At 46.5% G+C, this 18,959-nt stretch overlaps 1 protein-coding gene across 1 annotated transcript in view; it reads left to right on the forward strand.

Annotated features, from left to right (window-relative positions):
- RyR (Ryanodine receptor) overlaps positions 1-18,959 on the forward strand; it is a 1,181,579-nt gene that overhangs the window by 692,531 nt on the left and 470,089 nt on the right. The window contains exons 72-73 of the mRNA XM_084584752.1: positions 10,318-10,428; positions 12,781-13,019. Coding sequence (XP_084440878.1) covers positions 10,318-10,428; positions 12,781-13,019 — 350 coding nt within the window. The remainder of the gene's footprint in view (positions 1-10,317; positions 10,429-12,780; positions 13,020-18,959) is intronic.

Below are 18,959 nucleotides of genomic sequence, written 5' to 3' on the forward strand. Positions count from 1 at the left end.
TCCGGTAACCGGTGGGTCATTATTGCCACGGATTACCTTACACGATACACGGAAACCTCCGCTCTAACCAACGGTACTGCCTTAGAGGTTGCAAAGTTTTTCATCAATTGCGTTGTCCTGCGCCATGGCGCACCGGAGATTTTGATTACTGACAGAGGAGCCGCATTTACAGCCGAATTGCTGCAGCAGATTTTAATTCACAGTCATACTGAACACAGGAAGGCAACACCTTACCATCCTCAAACGAACGGCTTGACCGAACGCTTGAACAAAACACTCGCTGACATGCTCTCAATGTACGTCGACGTAGAGCACAAAACGTGGGATGAAGTGCTCCCGTACGTTACCTTTGCATACAATACAGCGGTCCAGGAAACAACGAACATGACACCTTTCCGTCTGGTCCATGGCCGCGAAGTGACCACAATGCTTGATGCCATGTTACCACATCTGGACGACGGCAACCAACAACCAGATGTTCACACCTTTCTGCACCTCGCCGAAGAGGCCCGTCAGCTGGCCAGGCTGCGAATTCAGAATCAGCAACGCCGCGATGCCCAACGATACAACCTCCGACACCGTGACGCCCGGTACACAGCTGGAGACCATGTCTGGGTTTGGTTTCCTGTACGTCGACGAGGCCTCAGCGAGAAACTGCTGTGTCGTTACTTTGGCCCGTACAAAGTGGTAAGCCAAGTTGGGGACCTAAACTATGAGGTTGTTCCTGATGCTCCCGACGCTCCACGCTCCCGGACGTGGTCCACGTGGTCCGCCTGAAACCGTATTACGACCGATAGTGTTGACTCTTTCTGTGCGTGAGCAACTGCCCTTCGTGCAATGGTTTTTTTTTTCTCTACCCACACTTCCAGCATCGGGACGATGCTTCTTGTATCCGGGGGGGCAATGACACGCTGCATTCTTTATCTTCCCTCTGTGCTGATCGCGAGCGTGTGCCTCCTCGAGGTGAAGAAACCGACATTCGTCTTCTCGAGGCGAAGAAACTGAAGTTCTTCTGTCGAAGCGGGCCTGCTAGTTTCCTGCCGCACTGTGACTTCTGTTACTCCTGTGTCCCGCGGTGACTTCTGATCAGAGACTTCACACCGTGACAATATAAAAAAAATTGCCTTTGAATATCGAATCACACATCCAATTAGTGAAAAAACAACAGAAAATTAAAAAAGGAAAACATTGTTACCACTAGTCCTAGCACTTCTATGCTCGTTTGTTTCAGAACGTACATATTTGAAAAAATAACATTAAAATACAACTGCATCGAAGTGTATACCCACTGAAATATCCAGTATAAATGTTTCACGTATTTGTACAGGAAGTACCTGCATGAAACTGAGTGGAGCCCTGTCGTATCGCTGCTGCATAAGAACAATTTTGCTAATTTGGCCTTCAATGGACTAAAAAAAATTCTGAAATAACTGAAAGCTTGGTTTATTGAATGGTCCTGAAAAAAACTGCTGAAAACCATTTTCACAGAAATTTTATATGATGAACACAGTTGATATCTGCGTATAAGATTAAATTGCTTTTTTTTTCGGGTTTCCTCAAGTGCTTCGCTTTGTGCACATTGTCGGCAAGACCCCCCATGACGTTTTGAGGATGCTGCACTGCACAGCTAATGTGGCATTGCGGTGAAGCGCGCAGTGCGGGAAAACCGCAATGAATTTCTGCTGCAATCGGAAATCCCAAATGCCAGTTTTTTGAGTATGAGTCGAATAACAAACATATTTGATTCATATTAAACATTTCGAATACTTGCACACCTTTAACTGTCTGGGGGCTCTTCTTTGCTTGATAACGAAAGAAAAAAACAAACAAAGAACTACACTGTGATGCCAGTAAGTGCTGAGGATGCATGTCTGGGGATACAGGGTCATCCACTTCTAGCTATAGCACTGCTTTCAAAGCGCCATTGCGCCCGAATCAGCCACACAATAGAGCTAAGGTACAGGTCATGCTGTACTTGTATTGCTTTGCTTCGATATGTGCCTACGTAGAATGCAGTGTTGCTTTGAAAGCCGCGATTGTGTTATAGCTACAAGTGGATGACCCTGTACATGGAGGGGTTGTGGGGATCGAATGGCAACTTGATGGGAGAAAAGAAAATACTCTAGATTTGAATACCATATTTTCCAGTGTATAGGTCGCACCCTCCTCGAAACGGCAATTTTTGTGACAAAAAACACAGATAAGTTGCACTGGTGTATAATACTCACCCACTCACTAGGTAGAAAACTCGTTGATCATGTGCAAAAGAGTGACGAAAATACATGCTTGTGGCGGCCGTCACATAGTATATGCCCATATCCTCTGACACACAGGGCTCACACAGATGCATGTAGCACCCTAAGTCTGAACAGTACTTTTTTTAAATTTCTTATTTTGATACATACAGATGGCATGTGTACTTACAAACGGCGCTTAGGCAAAACCAGAGGAGAAAAAAAAGGGGAGAAGGAAAGAAGGGCGAGGAGGGGAAATATGCAACGGCAACTAGGCAATTGCCTCCCCTTCATGGTCGACTTCATTGTCCGGAGCACACTGGCGGCTCTGCGCCAGTCCCAGATAATGTAACCCTAAACTTTAAAACTTTCTGCACTGTGGTACACAAGCTCCTCGGCAAATTCTACTGCATGTCGGTTCAATTTAGCATCATAACATTTTTTAATGCCATGATTAGCGAGAAATAAGACGATGCGGCAGATGTGAAGCATGTATGCTGGTGCGTATGAGGGCCAAAAGTAAAGAAAGTTACATAGCAGCGTTGCGGGTGCCCTTCAGGCCATGAAACCGCTACAGAAATCAATGCAATGAAAATGCCCCGGAAAATGGCACGAATGGGAGCAGCTCAAGAATTAGAACTTGTCACTGGCAAGCAAAATGAAATCGACTTCATAATGTGTTCAACCCCCGCCATTGTGCAGGATGTAGAGGTAATCGGGAAAGTTCGATGTAGTGACCACAAGATGGTGAGGTCCCGAATTAACCTAAATCTGAAGAACGCAATAGATTAGTAAGAAAGAAACCCATCAACGAATTAGCGGTGAGGGGGAGGGCAGAAGAGTTCAGGATCTCGCTACAGAATAGGTATTCAGCTCTAACCGAGGATGGCGACATTACCTTAGAGGCAAGGAACAATAATTTCAGAGATATCATTACTGAGTGCGCGGTAGAAGTAGGCGGTAGGATAGTTAGAGAGGATACCGGTAAGCTGTCTAAGGAGACGAAAGATTTGATTAAGAAACGGCAGAGTATGAAAGCTTCCAATCCAACAGACCAGATCGAATTGGCCGAGATATCGAAGCTAATCAATAAGCGCAAGGTGACCGATATAAGGAAGTATAACATGGAGAAAATTGAGCATGCTGTAAAGAACGGGGGAAGCCTTAAAGCGGTAAAGAAGAAATTGGGCATAGGCAAAAACCAGATGTATGCGATAAGGGACAAGGCGGGCAACGTCATCACTAATATGGACAAGATAGTCAAAGTAGCCGAGGAGTTCTATACAGATCTCTACAGTAGCCAAAGTAGTCAGGACCGTAATGAGATGGGCGGTAGGGAAAAACAGTCAGACGTTCCACCAGTGACGAAGGACGAGGTGAAGAAAGCACTAGAAACTATGAAAAGGGGGAAATCAGCTGGAGAGGATCTGATAACTACAGATTTGCTGAAGGACGGGGGGGATATTGTGCTAGAAAAACTGGCCACCCTGTATACGCAGTGCCTGGTGTCATCGACGGTACCGGAAGCATGGAAGAATGCAAACATTATCCTCATTCACAAGAAAGGGGACTCTAAGGACCTTAAAAATTACAGACCAATCAGCTTACTGTCTATTACGTATAAGGTATTTACTAAGGTAATCGGTAATAGAATCAGGACAACCTTAGACTGCAATCAAGCAAAGGATCAAGCAGGGTTTCGGAAACGGTACTCTACTATCGATCATATCCATACCATCAATCAGGTGATAGAAAAATGCTCGGAATATAACCAGCCCTTATACATAGCATTCATTGATTACGAAAAAGCATTTGACTCAGTTGAAACCTCGGCGGTGATGCAGGCATTGCGAAATCAGGGGGTAGACGAGCCGTACGTGAAAGTGCTGGAAGATATATATAGTGGCTGCACAGCAACCATAGTTCTACATAAAGAAAGCAACAAAATTCCCATAAAGAAAGGTGTTAGGCGAGGAGACACAATCTCCCCAGTACTATTCACAGCTTGTTTAGAGGAAGTATTCAGAGACTTGGAATGGGAGCAGTTAGGGATAAGGGTAGATGGAGAATACCTCAGTAATCTGCGATTTGCTGATGACATTGCCTTGCTAAGCAACTCGGGAGATGAACTGCAAATAATGATTGATGACCTAGACAGGAAAAGTAGAAAGGTAGGCTTGAAAATCAATATGCAGAAGACTAAGGTAATGTTCAACAGCCTCGGGAAGGAACAGGAGTTTACATTAGGTAGCGAAATACTGGAAGTAGTAGGCGAATATATCTACTTAGGACAGGTAGTAACCGCAGATCCGGATCATGAAAAGGAAATAACAAGAAGAATAAGATTGGGATGGAGCGCATTTGGCAAGCACTCGCAGATTATGACTAGCAGCTTACCGGTATCGCTCAAGAGGAAAGTATACAACAGTTGCATCTTGCCTGTACTCACCTATGGGGCTGAAACGTGGAGGCTAACCAAGAGAGTTCTACTTAAGTTGAGGACGACCCAGAGGGCTATGGAACGAAAAATGGTAGGGGTAACATTAAGAGATAGAAAGCGTGCAGAGTGGGTCAGAGAAATAACTCAAGTTAACGACATTCTAGTGGAAATTAAGAAGAAGAAATGGACATGGGCAGGACATGTAGTGCGAAGAGAGGATAACCGATGGTCGCTGAGGGTAACAAACTGGATTCCAAGGGAAGGAAAGCGTAGCAGGGGGCGGCAGAAAGTTAGGTGGGCGGATGAGATTAAGAAGTTCGCAGGGGTCAAGTGGATGCAGCTAGCACAGAACCGGGTTAAGTGGAGAGATATGGGAGAGGCCTTCGCCCTGCAGTGGGTATAATCAGGCTGATGATGATGATGATGACTGGCAAGCTACTATTTTTAAATGAACAACACATTTTCCTGCCTCAGACTTCAGTTCAGTCGTTCAGTCGTGTCTGACTCTTCGTGACCCTATGGACCATGTCACGCCACGCTTTCCGGTCTCTCACTATCTTCCTAACATCACATAACTTCATCTGCAGTGCCTCGAGGATGCCATTTAACCATCGCGTTCGCTGCCTACCCCTTCTCTGGCGACCCTCAACCTTTCCCAACATCAAATCTTTCTCCAGTGACTCCTCTCTTCTCATCAGATGACCAAAGTAGCTGAGCTTTAACTTTAGAATTTGACCCTCCAATGAGCAGTCAGGGTTTATGGTCACCAACATCGACTGATTTGATCTTCTGGCAGTCCAAGGAACTCTCAAGAGTCTTCGCCAGCACCACAATTGAAACGCGTCAATTCTTTGGCGGTCAGCCTTTTTCACAGTCCAACTCGCATCCATACATCACAACTGGAAAGACCATAGCACGAGTTATACGGATCTTGGTTGGTAGACTAATATCTCTGCTCTTTACCAGGCGGTCAAGGCTAACCATTGCTCTCTTTCCCAGAAGCAGGCGTCTCCTAATTTCATGGCTGCAGTCTCCTTCCGAGGTAATCTTGGAGCCCAAGAAGAGAAAATCTGTCACAGCTTCCACTTCTTGTTCATTGATGCACCAGGACTTGATAGGGCAAGACGCCATGATCTTTGCCTTTTTAATGTTCAGTTTAAGCCCAAACTTCTCACTCTCTTCTTATACGCGCATCTGAAGTCTCTTGAGTTCCACTTCACTTTCTGCCATTAAAGTGGTATCATCCGCATATCTAAGGTTGTTAATACGTTTTCCAGCAATCTTCACTCCAGCTGAAGACTCGTCCAGACCGGCCTTGCTCATGATGCACTCTGCATATAGGTTAAATAGGCAGGGCGACAGTATGCAGCCTTGCCTCACTCCTTTCTCGATCGGAAACCAATCATTAAGACCATGCCCAGTTCTGACTGTGGCCTCTTGCCCTTCATACAGGTTCCTGAGGAGACAGATGAGGTGAATTGGAACTGCCATCTATTAGAGAGCTTGCCACAATCTGCTGTGATCTACGCAGTCAAATGCTTTAGCATAATCAATAAAGCAGAAGTAGATGGGTTTCTGGAACTCTCTTGCTTTTTCCATGGTCCAGCGAAGGTTGGCAATTTGGTCTCTAGTTCCTCTGCCCTTGCGAAACCCAGCTTGCACGTCCGGAAGCTCCCGATCCACATACTGCTGCAGCCTTCCTTGGAGGATTTTCAACATCACCTTGCTAGCATGCGAAATAAGCGTGATCGTGCGGTAGTTGGAACAATCTTTGGCACTGCCTTTCTTTGGAATGGGGATGTGAACTGACCTCCTCCAATCCTGTGGCCACTGCAGGGTTGTCCAAATCTTCTGACATAATGTATGCAGAATGTTAACAGCGTCATAGTTGAGGTTTTGAAGCAACTCAGCTGGAATGCCATCAATTCCGCTAGCTTTGTTCTTAGCAAGGCTGGCTAAGGCCCATTCAACTTCACTCTTCAGGATGCCCGGCTCGAGATCAGTAATCACAACCGTCTTATGTTGGGTTTGCACATTCAGGTCCTTCTTGTACAGTTCTTTTGTGTATTCCTGGCCTCAGAATTAAACTGCCTTAAAAACATATGAGCACCATTTCGTTTTTTGCGAGACAATGCGACATTACTTTTGAGTTCTTTCGAAATGAAATTACTGTGCATGGCAGGTGGAGCGCAGTTGTGGTGCGTAATTTGTCTGCATCGGGCGCATGCCTGTGCCACCCACCCGATATTTTGCCATGTAAAAATTGTAAATTCTCAGTTTGAATGTCACAAAGTGGCATATGGGCTATGAGTGATGTCGTAATTGTGAGCTCTAGATTAATTTCAACGACCAGGGTTCCTTAATATACTCTGGCATTGCATAGCACACAAACATCATTTTGGGCGCAGCCCAGATTTCTTCCACATGTAAGTCGGTGCTGGAGAAGACATACGGAATTCTCGGAAAAAAAACTGCGACACTGGAGATTGCAGTACAGTGATGTACAGGTGCCCAAAAAAGCTTAATCATCATCATCAGCAGCAGCCCGACTATACCCACTGCAGGGCGAAGGCCTCTCCCATATTTCTTCAATTAACCCGGTTCCGTGCTAGCTGCATCCACTTGACCCTTGCGAACTTCTTAACCACATCTGCCCACCTAACTTTCTGCCGCCCCCTGCTACGCTTTCCTTCCCTTGGAATCCAGTTTGTTACCCTAAGTGACCATCGGTTATCCTCTCTTCGCACTACATGTCCTGACCATGCCCATTTCTTCTTCTTGATTTCCACTAGAATGTCAGTAACTTGAGTTATTTCTCTCACCCGCTCTGCACGCTTTCAATCTCTTAATGTTACCCCTACCATTTTTCGTTCCATAGCCCTCTGCGTTGTCCTCAACTTAAGTAGAACCCTCTTGGTTATGTAGGGTATACTGCTGGGCTAGTTGGTGGTGGTTGTCAAACATTATGGTGCCGCAGCGCTGGCAGACACCATAATGTTTGACAACCTCTTGGTTAGCCTCCACATTTTAGCCCCATAGATAGGTGAGTACAGGTAAGATGCAACTGTTGTACACTTTCCTCTTAAGCGATACCGGTAAGCTGCTAGTCATAATCTGCGAGTGCTTGCCAAATGCGCTCCATCCCTTTCTTATTCCTTTTGTTATTTCCTTTTCATGGTCTGGATATGTGGTTACTACCTGTCCTATGTAGACATATTCGCCTACTACTTCCAGTGCTTCGCTACCTAACATAAACTGCTGTTCCTTGCCATTACCTTAGTCTTCTACGTATTGATTTTCAAGCCTACCTTTCTACTTTTCCTGTCTAGGTCATCAATCATTATTTGCAGTTCATCCCCCGAGTTACTTAGCAAGGCAATGTCATCAGCAAATCGCAGATTACTGAGGTATTCTCCATCTACCTTTATCCCTAACTGCTGCCTTTCAGTTCAGTTCACTCGTCAGTCGTGTCTGACTCTTCGTGACCCTATGGACCATGTCATGCCACGCTTTCCGGTCTCTCACTATCTTCCTAACATCACATAACTTCATCTGCAGTGCCTCGAGGATGCCATCTAACCATCGCGTTCACTGCCTACCCCTTCTCCGGCGACCCTCCACCTTTCCCAACATCAAATCTTTCTCCAGCGACTCCTCTCTTCTCATCAGATGACCAAAGTCGCTGAGCTTTAACTTTAGAATTTGACCCTCCAATGAGCAGTCAGGGTTTATGGTCGAGAATATTGACTGCTGCCTTACTTATCCCTAAAAAAGCTTATTTTACTTTTTTACTCTTTCAACTTTTTTTCTATTTGGGTTGGTTTTTATCTTTTTTTACTGTTTTACTTTTTTTTTCTCTGTTACTACTTTTTTCTTCTTTTACTTTTTATTGACTGTTTTCGATGTTGTGATGCATGACTAGGCCTGACATTAAAGTTTTGCAACGTTTTTACATACTTCTTTTACATAATTTTGAGGTAGTATTTTGCACAATTTCGACGTCCGGGGCTGGCTGTTTTGATATCTGCACACTATATCGACGTCCCTGGCTATTTTGAATTTGAATTGACTGTTCGGCCTGTAAATAATTAACTAATTATTCCACATCAACGAAATTTTGCACACAAACACATTTTGTTTGCCCTCTAGCTCATACAACCTTTTTTTTTTACGTATCAATCAATTCATTTCTTGACAGTGACTGTGCGGCACCTTCTGCAGATGAACAAATCCTGTCCACACTCCTGAGCCTATAACGATAAGCCTAAAAACTAATTTTGGAAATCTAAACACAGCCAGGACCTTAATGGTGCTGTAGGCGCTTCCTTGTGTGACCTGTGTAATCCATTCTTCAATGCTTTGCAGAGCCTTTAGAGAGGAAAGAAGTTTGGGTTTTTATTCTTTTTCCCATTTTGGTAACTTCTTGTGGGCACCTATAGGGAGTATGTATGCAGGCATATATATTCAGTCTATCTTCACTTGCACTAGCGAACCTATGCTTTGCAGCACAGAAAAGTGCATGTGATGTAACATGGTACATCTCATACAATTCGTGCTTGCAGAAGGAAAACAAACGAATGTCGCACCTGCTGTTGCTTTAATGGCGTATTGACTGGTTGTATACCTTAGCTGGCTGGTATATGACTAGAGCGGAAACTAGAATAGACACAAACATGAATCACAATGCTGACACTAGACTTCTCCTGTCATGCCTTCAGCATTGTGCTTTGCCTTTCATTTGGTTGGGTCTATTCTTGTGCTGATGCCTGCTTTTCCTCTTGATTTTTTCTTCTTTGAGCATCTCTTATGATTTTGAGGCTGTAGGTTTGGTTTGTGGGGTTTAACATCCCAAAGCGACTCAGGCCATGAGAGATGCCGTAGTGGAAGCCTCCAGAAATTTCGACTATCGGGGGTTCTTTAACATGCACTGACATCGCACCTTGAGGCTAAAGAGACTCTTCACTTTGCTTACAGGCAGCGGCTGGAGTGTCCATCATGCCCCACTCTTCGTTCTTTTTGTATTCGCGTGTGTTTTTATTGCCTCCTTAGTTGCATTTGATCTGGATCATGAAAGGGAAATAACTAGGACAATACGATTGGGATGGAGCGCATTTGGCAAATATTCGCAGATTATGACTAGCAGCTTACCTGTACTCACCTATGGGGCTGAAACGGGGAGGCTAACGAAAAGGGTTCTATTTAAGTTAAGGACAGTGCAGAGGGCCATGGAGTGCAAAATGGTGGGTGTAATGTTAAGAGATCGGAAGCGTGCAGAGTGGGTCAAAGAAGTAACTCGAGTTAATGACATTTTAGTTGAAATCAAGAAGTAGAAGTGGGGATGGGCAAGGCATGTAGTGCGTAGAGAGGACAGCTACGGTCGCTTAAGGTAACTGGATTCCAAGGGAAAGCAGGGGGGCGCAGCAGGGGGCGTCGGAAAGCTAGGTGGGCGGATGGGGTTAAGAAGTTCGCAGGGGTCAAGTGGATGCAGCTAGCATAGGACCTATTGGAATACTATGGGAGAGGCCTTTGCCCTGCAGGCAGTATAGTCAGGCTAATGATGATGACGAGCTGCATTTGTAGTGCGCTTAAGTGCCCCCCAATTCTCTTTGGTGTGCTCATTCTCCTTTTCTCTTCTGGGTACAGCCTGTTCTGCAAGCTGGGCGGCCTCCTCAGGGCCAAGTTCAGTGTGTTTGGCAACGAGTGCAAGCTGGCCGTTTCCTGCCTGCAGGTGCTTATTCGGGCCACCGACGCTAAGTGAGTCACACATCATCTAGTACACAAAGCCTTGCGGTTAAGTTCATTTTTGGAGCTTGCACCAGATGACTGGGTGCAGTGATCATGGTGGAAAAGGGGCAATGGCACAAAGAGGGAAGGGCATGCATTTGCTGTGTGGATACTAAGGAGGTGTGCCTGTTGTGGTGAGTATAGCGGAAATGAAAGGGGCTTGTGTAATTTTGCACACAGTGAAAGCGCGGTTAATTCAAACCTCAATAATTGCTTGGTCCGGCCGAGCTCCATAGAGGTCTGTGTATAATAAAGCCCTGATCCGCTGAAATCTATTCCTGTCATCACTCCAGTGTTTCTTCATTCTCCTCTGTGTAACAATTGTTCTTGCTCTCCTATTCCATACCTCTCAAGTGTCAATTATCTCGGTGTTCATTTTGATTCTAACATGTCTTGGAACACTCACTTGGCTAACGTTTGTGAAAGGCTGCGCAAAATAGCCTGCCTGCTGTATTCTATTAAAGCACTATGCCCAATTCACGTAAGGAAAACAATAGCACATGCATTGGCGTACAGTGTGCTGAGATATGGAATTTGTTCTTTTTATTTCTGTTCAGTGTTTTGGCGCAATAAAGTTGATTCTTTACTAAAATCCATAATTCGGGCGGTGATGTATGGTGTGCACATTACTAACAATCCCGGTCTTTTTTCATGCTCGCACATGCCCTCGTTCAGGCTGTTATTCAAAGAAACAGTAATCCTTTCCTATATATGGAACAATGAGTTCTGCCTTCCGTATGTCCCCGCCAGAACATTACGTCCACGCGACCGCTTTTCCTTACCAAGAGTATGGACAAGATACGGGAAACGTGTCCGTGCCTTCTATGTACCTGATGTGTTAAACGACCTGCCAGATAATGTTTTATCTTCCAGCATGCGGAAAGAAGTAAAATCTTATATCTTTGATCTGTATGTGTAATTTTGTTTCTTTCTTTCTTTGTTTTTTATTTATTTTTATTTTTTTTCTTCCCCGTCATTTCTTACTGCCTTTCTTTAGTTTTTAGTTTGAGTCTTGTGTAATTGACTTACTGTGCCGCCCCTGGGCTTGCTTCATTCTGCCGAGCGCTGCCCCACAAGCCCATTGTTGGCTTGGGCAGGCTCGTATTGGTATGTAATTTTTTGAAATAAATAAATAATTTATATATATATAATTTGAATGTGAGTCGATTCCGCTAAGGGTCATTCAAACTATGTGGCACTGCATCTGGGTGGCCTGATGCCCAGCACGCGGCCATAGAAACGTCTCCGCAATAGGGCGGCATAGTTTTAAGACTGCGCGTCCAAAATGGGGCAAACATAAAACCAGGCAAGACCACGGAAAAGTGGGTAAAGCCTAAGCGATGATAGGCATGGTGGTGCCATAGGGTGGGGCCGTGGAAGTGGCCGCCTACTGTCTTTTGCACGTGACCTCCAAGACTTGTAACTCAGTACTCGTTAATTCGACCCTCGTTAATTTAGAAATACAGACGTGGCCTCAAACTTAGCATACTACGCAAAGGTTTTGTCTGCCTTGCTTTTCTTCTGCCGATGGAGTGTTCAGAGCATCGATCAAACAAGTGAAAAAGGTTGTATGAAAACTGAGTTTCAGAAGAAGCGTTGGCATGTTCCTGTGTTCGGATGTCATGAAATGTGTGGGCAGCTTTAAAAAAAAGCACTGACCATCTCAAATTTAAAATACACCCATCTAGGATATGTTTGTCAAGTCATTGAGAAAAATCGAGATTTTGCCGTGTGGGAATTGATTGGCATGCTTCACATACGGTTAGGTTACAGAGTGTTTTGATTGTAATAGGGGCATTTTCATCTAAACAGCCTGCAAAACGAATCAGTGTCATTTTGCTGTAGCTATTTCTCTCCCAGCAGCTTTCGCCAACTGTATCTGTATGTGTTTTTTGGCAATATTAATTAAAAACACAGTAACAAGGACACAGACATAAAAAAAGACAGGATGAGCGCAATGTCTGTGTCCTTGTTACATGCGCTAGTCTTTTTAATTAATGATGACACCAACTAGCCCAGCTTCTGCCTTGATATTTTGGCAAAGCTCACTGATGACTTCTGTTTCTGCTGCATGTAAGTACCTATACGGAAGGGAAAGGGTTGTACATGCTGAAGGCAGGGCTGTCAACTGTAGTAGGTCTTGTGCTTTCTTAGCTAGCATCAGAAAGTTGGGAGTTGGCATAGAATGGAGTTGATAGTATGCATATTGAAAGGAAAGTTGATGTAAGGTAAATGGAGCGATGCGGGACATAGACGTAAGGACAGACTGTTGATCCCGAGTCAGCGGATGACCATGAGAAACTTTTTTCCTGTTGTGTGCAGGGCCATAGTAAAGAACTGCCCGGACTTTGTCAAGACATCGATGCTGACATACTTCAACAACGCCTCGGACGACCTGGCCCAGACGCTGACTAACCTGGAGCAGGGCCGCTACAGCCACCTGCGGGGTACCACCATGAAAACGTCTTCCTCGCTCAACTATGTACAGCTCGTGTTGCTGCCCGTGCTGACGGCCCTGTTCGACCACCTGGCCGCCAACGAGTTTGGCAGTGACCTCCTGCGTGAGTAGACATTCTCTAGTGAAGTGAGAAGAATTAGTACTTCGATAATTCCAGCTTGCCTAATTCGAAAGAATACCTGCGATCCTGTAATTTCTAATGTGATTTAACTGTACGTTTCGAAATGGTAGCCTGCATCAGCCCTGCTGATTCGAAGTGTTTTAGTGCTTTGCAGGAATGCTCGATCCAATTTCGTCACAAACCAATAAAGTGACAGCTTGTCGGAGCTACGAAGTGGCACCACAATGCCATGCTTGATATGTCGCAGTGGCCCAATCCTAGAATTCTCAGTACAGAAAACCACTTTGGGGTACGGCTTGCCGATCGCTTAAGCCAGGGATTCTCTCAGGCACTTCATAAAGGCACGACCGGACTTGAGGCAGCACCAGTCCAGGGCTAGCATCAAAGCATCGCTCACTCATAGGCAGGGCATGTTCTGCGGCTTGACCACTCTGGGCCCTTGACAAAGTGACATCGACCTACGTCATTTATTTTAAGGGTGCTGATGGGGTTTGTAAGGCCCGTGCTCTGTTCGGCCTCAGCGGTTGTTGGGTTCTCTGTGTAAATTTCTATGCCAGACCCTCGTGTATGTGTTGACGTATATCTGTACTTGTGTTTTGGGGGTATTTCTCAGCTGGGTGGCCTAGTGTTGAACTGCGTGTCCCGTTCTAGTTCCTGGAAGGAGAGCGTTAGCTCCAAAACGCGAGCTCTTCCTTCCGGCCCCCCTCTGAGTTTATTTTCCCTTTGCTATTGGAGATGGGAGAAGCGCCCCTTTTGCCTCGTCTCGGAGCTCATTAGCGCGGTCTCCCACTGTGCCGTCGCACGAGTGGGAGCGACCGGAGGCCATAAAACCCGCGAAGGGGGGTCAGGCTTTCGTCGCACTGCACTGCGATGTGTAGCGCGCATCTGGTGCGCTTTGCGAAGTTTGCCGAGGAGACAGTTTGCAGTAAATGTTTTTATTTTTTTGACACCTGGAAAGGGGCATGCTCTCGGCTCATCTCAGGAGCGCGGGACTGCGCTGGAGCTGCTCCTTGTGTTAGGACGCTCGCGCTGGCGAGCGCTGGGAGTAGTGGTTGCTTCGGAGCTGGGGCAAGAGGCGCCAGCTCAACTGCGGGGACGCGGAGTCCCTTGTCGCTCTGCCTTAGCGGTCGGTGCAGCCGGCGCGGCCAGTTGCCTTTCGTCTCTGATTGTTGCTCCCTTGGGGAAGCAAACCCGGCTTGACTCTTGTATCATCTCTTGTATATAGTCTGTATAAAGTTCTCCGGTTCATTAAGAAGCTGCTCCACCAAGTGTCATTTATCTCGGACGGATCAACTGCTGGGAAGCCCGTCGTATCTTTACTGGGTTAATGGGCATCTCAACTACCATTGTGTAATGGATCCACTGCACATTTATGCCACCTAAAATTAAGAAACAGAAACCCGTTATTTTCTTGGCAGCTCGCCAAGATGCTGCATGGCTGCATATAATCCAGACCGGGAGCATTTCTCGAAAGCGTTTCCTGGCCAAGAGAGGTGCACATCATGTCAGTCGCAGGCAAACTCCGCACTGAATATAGCCCAGCCATGGGTGTCTTTTATTCAGATATCTGGTGGCACCCCCAAGGGAACAATAAACGTCGCATTCCTGTCCTCCTAGTTAGTAATAAACAATTCTGCAAAACTTAGTTGTAACGGCACACTTCAGTAATGGGGGATAATGCTGCACAGGTTGACGCACCCTGGTGCTCATTCAGGGCGTTGTACAGATAGGCTTGATGAGGGGATACTATACCTTCTGCAGCTCTTGGTTTTCTTGATTACTCGGTTGAGTCATCTAGACAGGAGTTTTCAGATTGCTTACCTGACAAGTATGGCGCCACATTCCCCCCTGAGTTGGATACGTCAGGACTTGGCCCGGGAACATTGAACTGCGCTATGTTTTTGGAGGAGGAGGAGGTCAAAACATTTATTTTCGCAAGGGTATTCAGGGCCCCCTGGCCCCCTGGGTCCCCGCACCACCCCACCGCATTCAAACGTTCATGTTCAATCTGTCCATGACGTCGGCAGCCCGGCGAACTGCGATCTTTTGCTTCGCCGGGTCTTTGGAGTGTAGTGTGGTCTCCCAGTCCTCCCAAGTCCGGAGTGGCACCGATCCGCTGGGGGGAGGAGACGCCGGGCAGGTTAGTAGGATATGGGTCAGTGTCGCTTTAGGGGCTTGGCAGAGGGGACAGGATTGATTGATAATGAGATAATAGGGAGAGAGTGGGGAGGGTCCTCGTTTGCAATCGTCGCCAGAGATACTGTTCCCTGGTGGTAAGGGAGGAGTGTGGTGCTGGGTGTAATCCAAAGTTTGACGGAATGCCGTCTGGTCAGGTAGTAGCATAGTTATTCTGTAGGGTCACTGACTACTTGTCAAAATAGATGATTGACGTTTCGGAACCCCTACGGATTCCTTGTTCACAATGGAGAACCGGGCGATAGAAGAGGCGCTTAAATAGCTTTAAAAAAGGCGATGTAATGATTTTGCATAAGCCGGGGGAAGGTTTCCCTTTGTTCTGTTGATAGTGTTTGCCATTGACTGGATAATCAAAGATTCCAGGTGCAGTCGTGCTGACAGGTTTCTTTCGGTAGCGACGATTTCCACGTCATCCCAAGCAATTTCGTGACCTTCCTTTTGCGCATGCTCTGCCACAGCGTTTGACGCTGTCCGGCTCTTGGCGACATCATTGCGGTGCTCTTTTAGTCGCCTGGGCAGATTTCCAGTCTCGCCGATGTAGACAGAGCTGCAATCGTCACACGGTATCTTATATATGATACCCGGGAACTTTGAACGGGGCAAAGCGTCTTTTACATTGAAGAGATCGCCGCGCAGTTTGCTGGTTGGCACGTGGGCAATGTGTAGATTATGCTTCTTGAAAACACGTGCCAAGCCTTCACTTATGCCTGGGATGTACGGGATGGGCGCGCGTTTTGGTCGAGAGGACGACGTGGAATTTTGTATGGGCTCCGGCTGGGAATGCTTTTCGATCTGTCGTTTGGTTACGCTTTGAATAAACTTTTTCGGATATCCGTTCTTTTGCAGGTCTGTTGTTATAACTTCCAATTCTTGTTTGAGCATATGCTCATCGGAACACATGCGTACTGCCCGGTTTACGAGTGATGCTACTACTGAGCGTTTGTGAGCTAATGGGTGCACCGATTTGAAGTCGAGGTACCTTCCTGAGTGGGTGGGCTTTCTGTAGACGCTAAACTTTAGGCCGGACGGCGAGCGTGTCACTAGGGCATCCAGAAATGGAATGCTACCGTTGGCTTCTTCTTCTACAGTGAATTTGATGGAGGCCTCTATACTGTTCAGGTGATCCAAAAAGCGTTGTAGTTGCCGCTTGTTGAGAATGCAGAAGCAATCGTCTACATACCTCAAGAACACTTTAGGTCGAGGTTGGAACGTCTGCAAAGCTTTTCTTTCGATTGCTTCCATCACCAGGTTGGCCGTAGTAACAGAGATGGATGCCCCCATAGCGGTTCCGAATGTTTGCTTATATATGGATCCATTGTACGTGAAGTACGTGTTGCTTAGGCAGAAGCTTAAGAGGTTGCTGAGCTCAGTCACATCAAATGGTGTACGGTCTTGGAAAGATGCGTCCTTTGACAGAAGGTCTCTACACGTGTCGATAGCAAGCCCGACAGGAATGCTTGTGAACAGGGAGCACACGTCAAATGATACCAGTACGTCGTCGTCCTCCAAAACGGTGCCGGCAACCTTGTTTATGAAATCAGCCGTGTTGTGGATATATGTGTCGGTCTTTCCAACCAAAGGCGCAAGGACCTTGTGTAGATACCCTGATAGTTTGTGGAGGGGCGATCTTGTAAAGTCAACTATGGGTCGTAACGGAATTCCGGTCTTGTGAATTTTCGGGAGGCCATATATTGCTGGCGCGGAGCCATTGGTGCAAAGAAGGTGATAATAAAGCCACTTTTTTGACGGCGGGAGACCCTCAAATATATGCGAGAGCAGTTTTTGCAACTCGGTCTGAATTTTCGAGGTCGGATCCTTGGCCAGCTTTTGGTACGTTGACTCATCACCCAGCATGCTCGTCATTTTCTGTTGGTAAGTTGAACGGTTGAGTACCACTGTCACGTTCCCCTTGTCCGCGGGCAGGACGGCAATGTCAGGGTTGCTTTTTAAGGAGCCGAGGGCCAAGCGCTCACCTTTCGAAAGGGCAGACTGGCATTTCTTGTTGATACGGGATAGGATCCCAACAGCTGTTGTCCGGACTTCGTCCTGAACATCTGAGTCGAGCTGGCGGATTGCTCCCTCGACGGAGCAGATCACTTTTCTTGGGTCCGGGAGCTTCCCTTGGTTAAAGTTCATACCACGGCTCAACACCTGAGTCTCTGCAGCAGACAGGACGTGTGAAGACAGGTTACGAACCTCGAAACTACGTACCGGATGCCTCTGTTCTTTCGCCGCAATTAAAGAGTCTAATTTCCTTGCCTGGGATGCCTCGTTTCTTTGTTTCCTCAGCTTCATCTCTTGACTTGCCACTAGTTGGATGCTGGGTAGGACTTCGGGAATCTGAAATTCCAGTTGTCGTTTGGTGAAGAATGCTTCGTTTTCCAAACGCTTCACCGTAGCCTTGCATTCTTCAATGCGCGCTTGCAGTAGTTGCTTTTCCGCCCTTGTAATCACGTAATGGCCAAATGCTGAGTTGACAGGCCGTCTCAGACGAAGGGACCTAGGTATCACCTGCTCCGCTTTGCAGGCAATATTGAAACGTAGGTGAGTGCTGAACGAAGCAATCCTTGATGAGATGCTTAAAAACTGTCGGATTTTAGTAACGGCCGGTTGTCCATGGACTTGTCGAAGGTTGATGTAATCCAAAGTTTGACGGAACGCCGTCTGGTCAGGTAGTAGCATAGTTATTCTGTAGGGTCACTGACCACTTGTCAAAATAGATGATTGACGTTTCGGAACCCCTACGGGTTCCTTGTTCACAATGGAGAACCGGGCGATAGAAGAGGCGCTTAAATAGCTTTAAAAAAGGCGATGTAATGATTTTGCGTAAGCCGGGGGAAGGTTTCCCTTTGTTCTGTTGATAGTGTTTGCCGTTGATTGGATAATCAAAGATTCCAGGTGCAGTCGTGCTGACAGGTTTCTTTCGGCAGCGACGATTTCCACGTCATCCCAAGCAATTTCGTGACCTTCCTTTTGCGCATGCTCTGCCACAGCGTTTGACGCTGTCCGGCTCTTGGCGACATCATTGCGGTGCTCTTTTAGTCGCCTGGGCAGATTTCCAGTCTCGCCGATGTTGACAGAGCTGCAATCGTCACACGGTATCTTATATATGATACCCGGGAACTTTGAACGGGGCAAAGCGTCTTTTACATTGAAGAGATCGCCGCGCAGTTTGCTGGTTGGCACGTGGGCAATGTGTAGATTATGCTTCTTGAAAACACGTGCCAAGGCTTCACTTATGCCTGGGATGTACGGGATGGGCGCGCGTTTTGGTCGAGAGGACGATGTGGAATTTTGTATGGGCTCCGGCTGGGAATGCTTTTCGATCTGTCGTTTGGTTACGCTTTGAATAAACTTTTTCGGATATCCGTTCTTTTGCAGGTCTGTTGTTATAACTTCCAATTCTTGTTTGAGCATATGCTCATCGGAACACGTGCGTACTGCCCGGTTTACGAGTGATGCTACTACTGAGCGTTTGTGAGCTAATGGGTGCACCGATTTGAAGTCGAGGTACCTTCCTGAGTGGGTGGGCTTTCTTTAGACGCTAAACTTTAGGCCGGACGGCGAGCGTGTCACTAGGGCATCCAGAAATGGAATGCTACCGTTGGCTTCTTCTTCTACAGTGAATTTGATGGAGGCCTCTATACTGTTCAGGTGATCCAAAAAGCGTTGTAGTTGCCGCTTGTTGAGAATGCAGAAGCAATCGTCTACATACCTCAAGAACAC

This window comes from Amblyomma maculatum, chromosome 11 (genome assembly GCF_055883805.1).
Source record: "Amblyomma maculatum isolate TAMU_Amacu chromosome 11, ASM5588380v1, whole genome shotgun sequence".
Taxonomy (NCBI): domain Eukaryota; kingdom Metazoa; phylum Arthropoda; class Arachnida; order Ixodida; family Ixodidae; genus Amblyomma; species Amblyomma maculatum.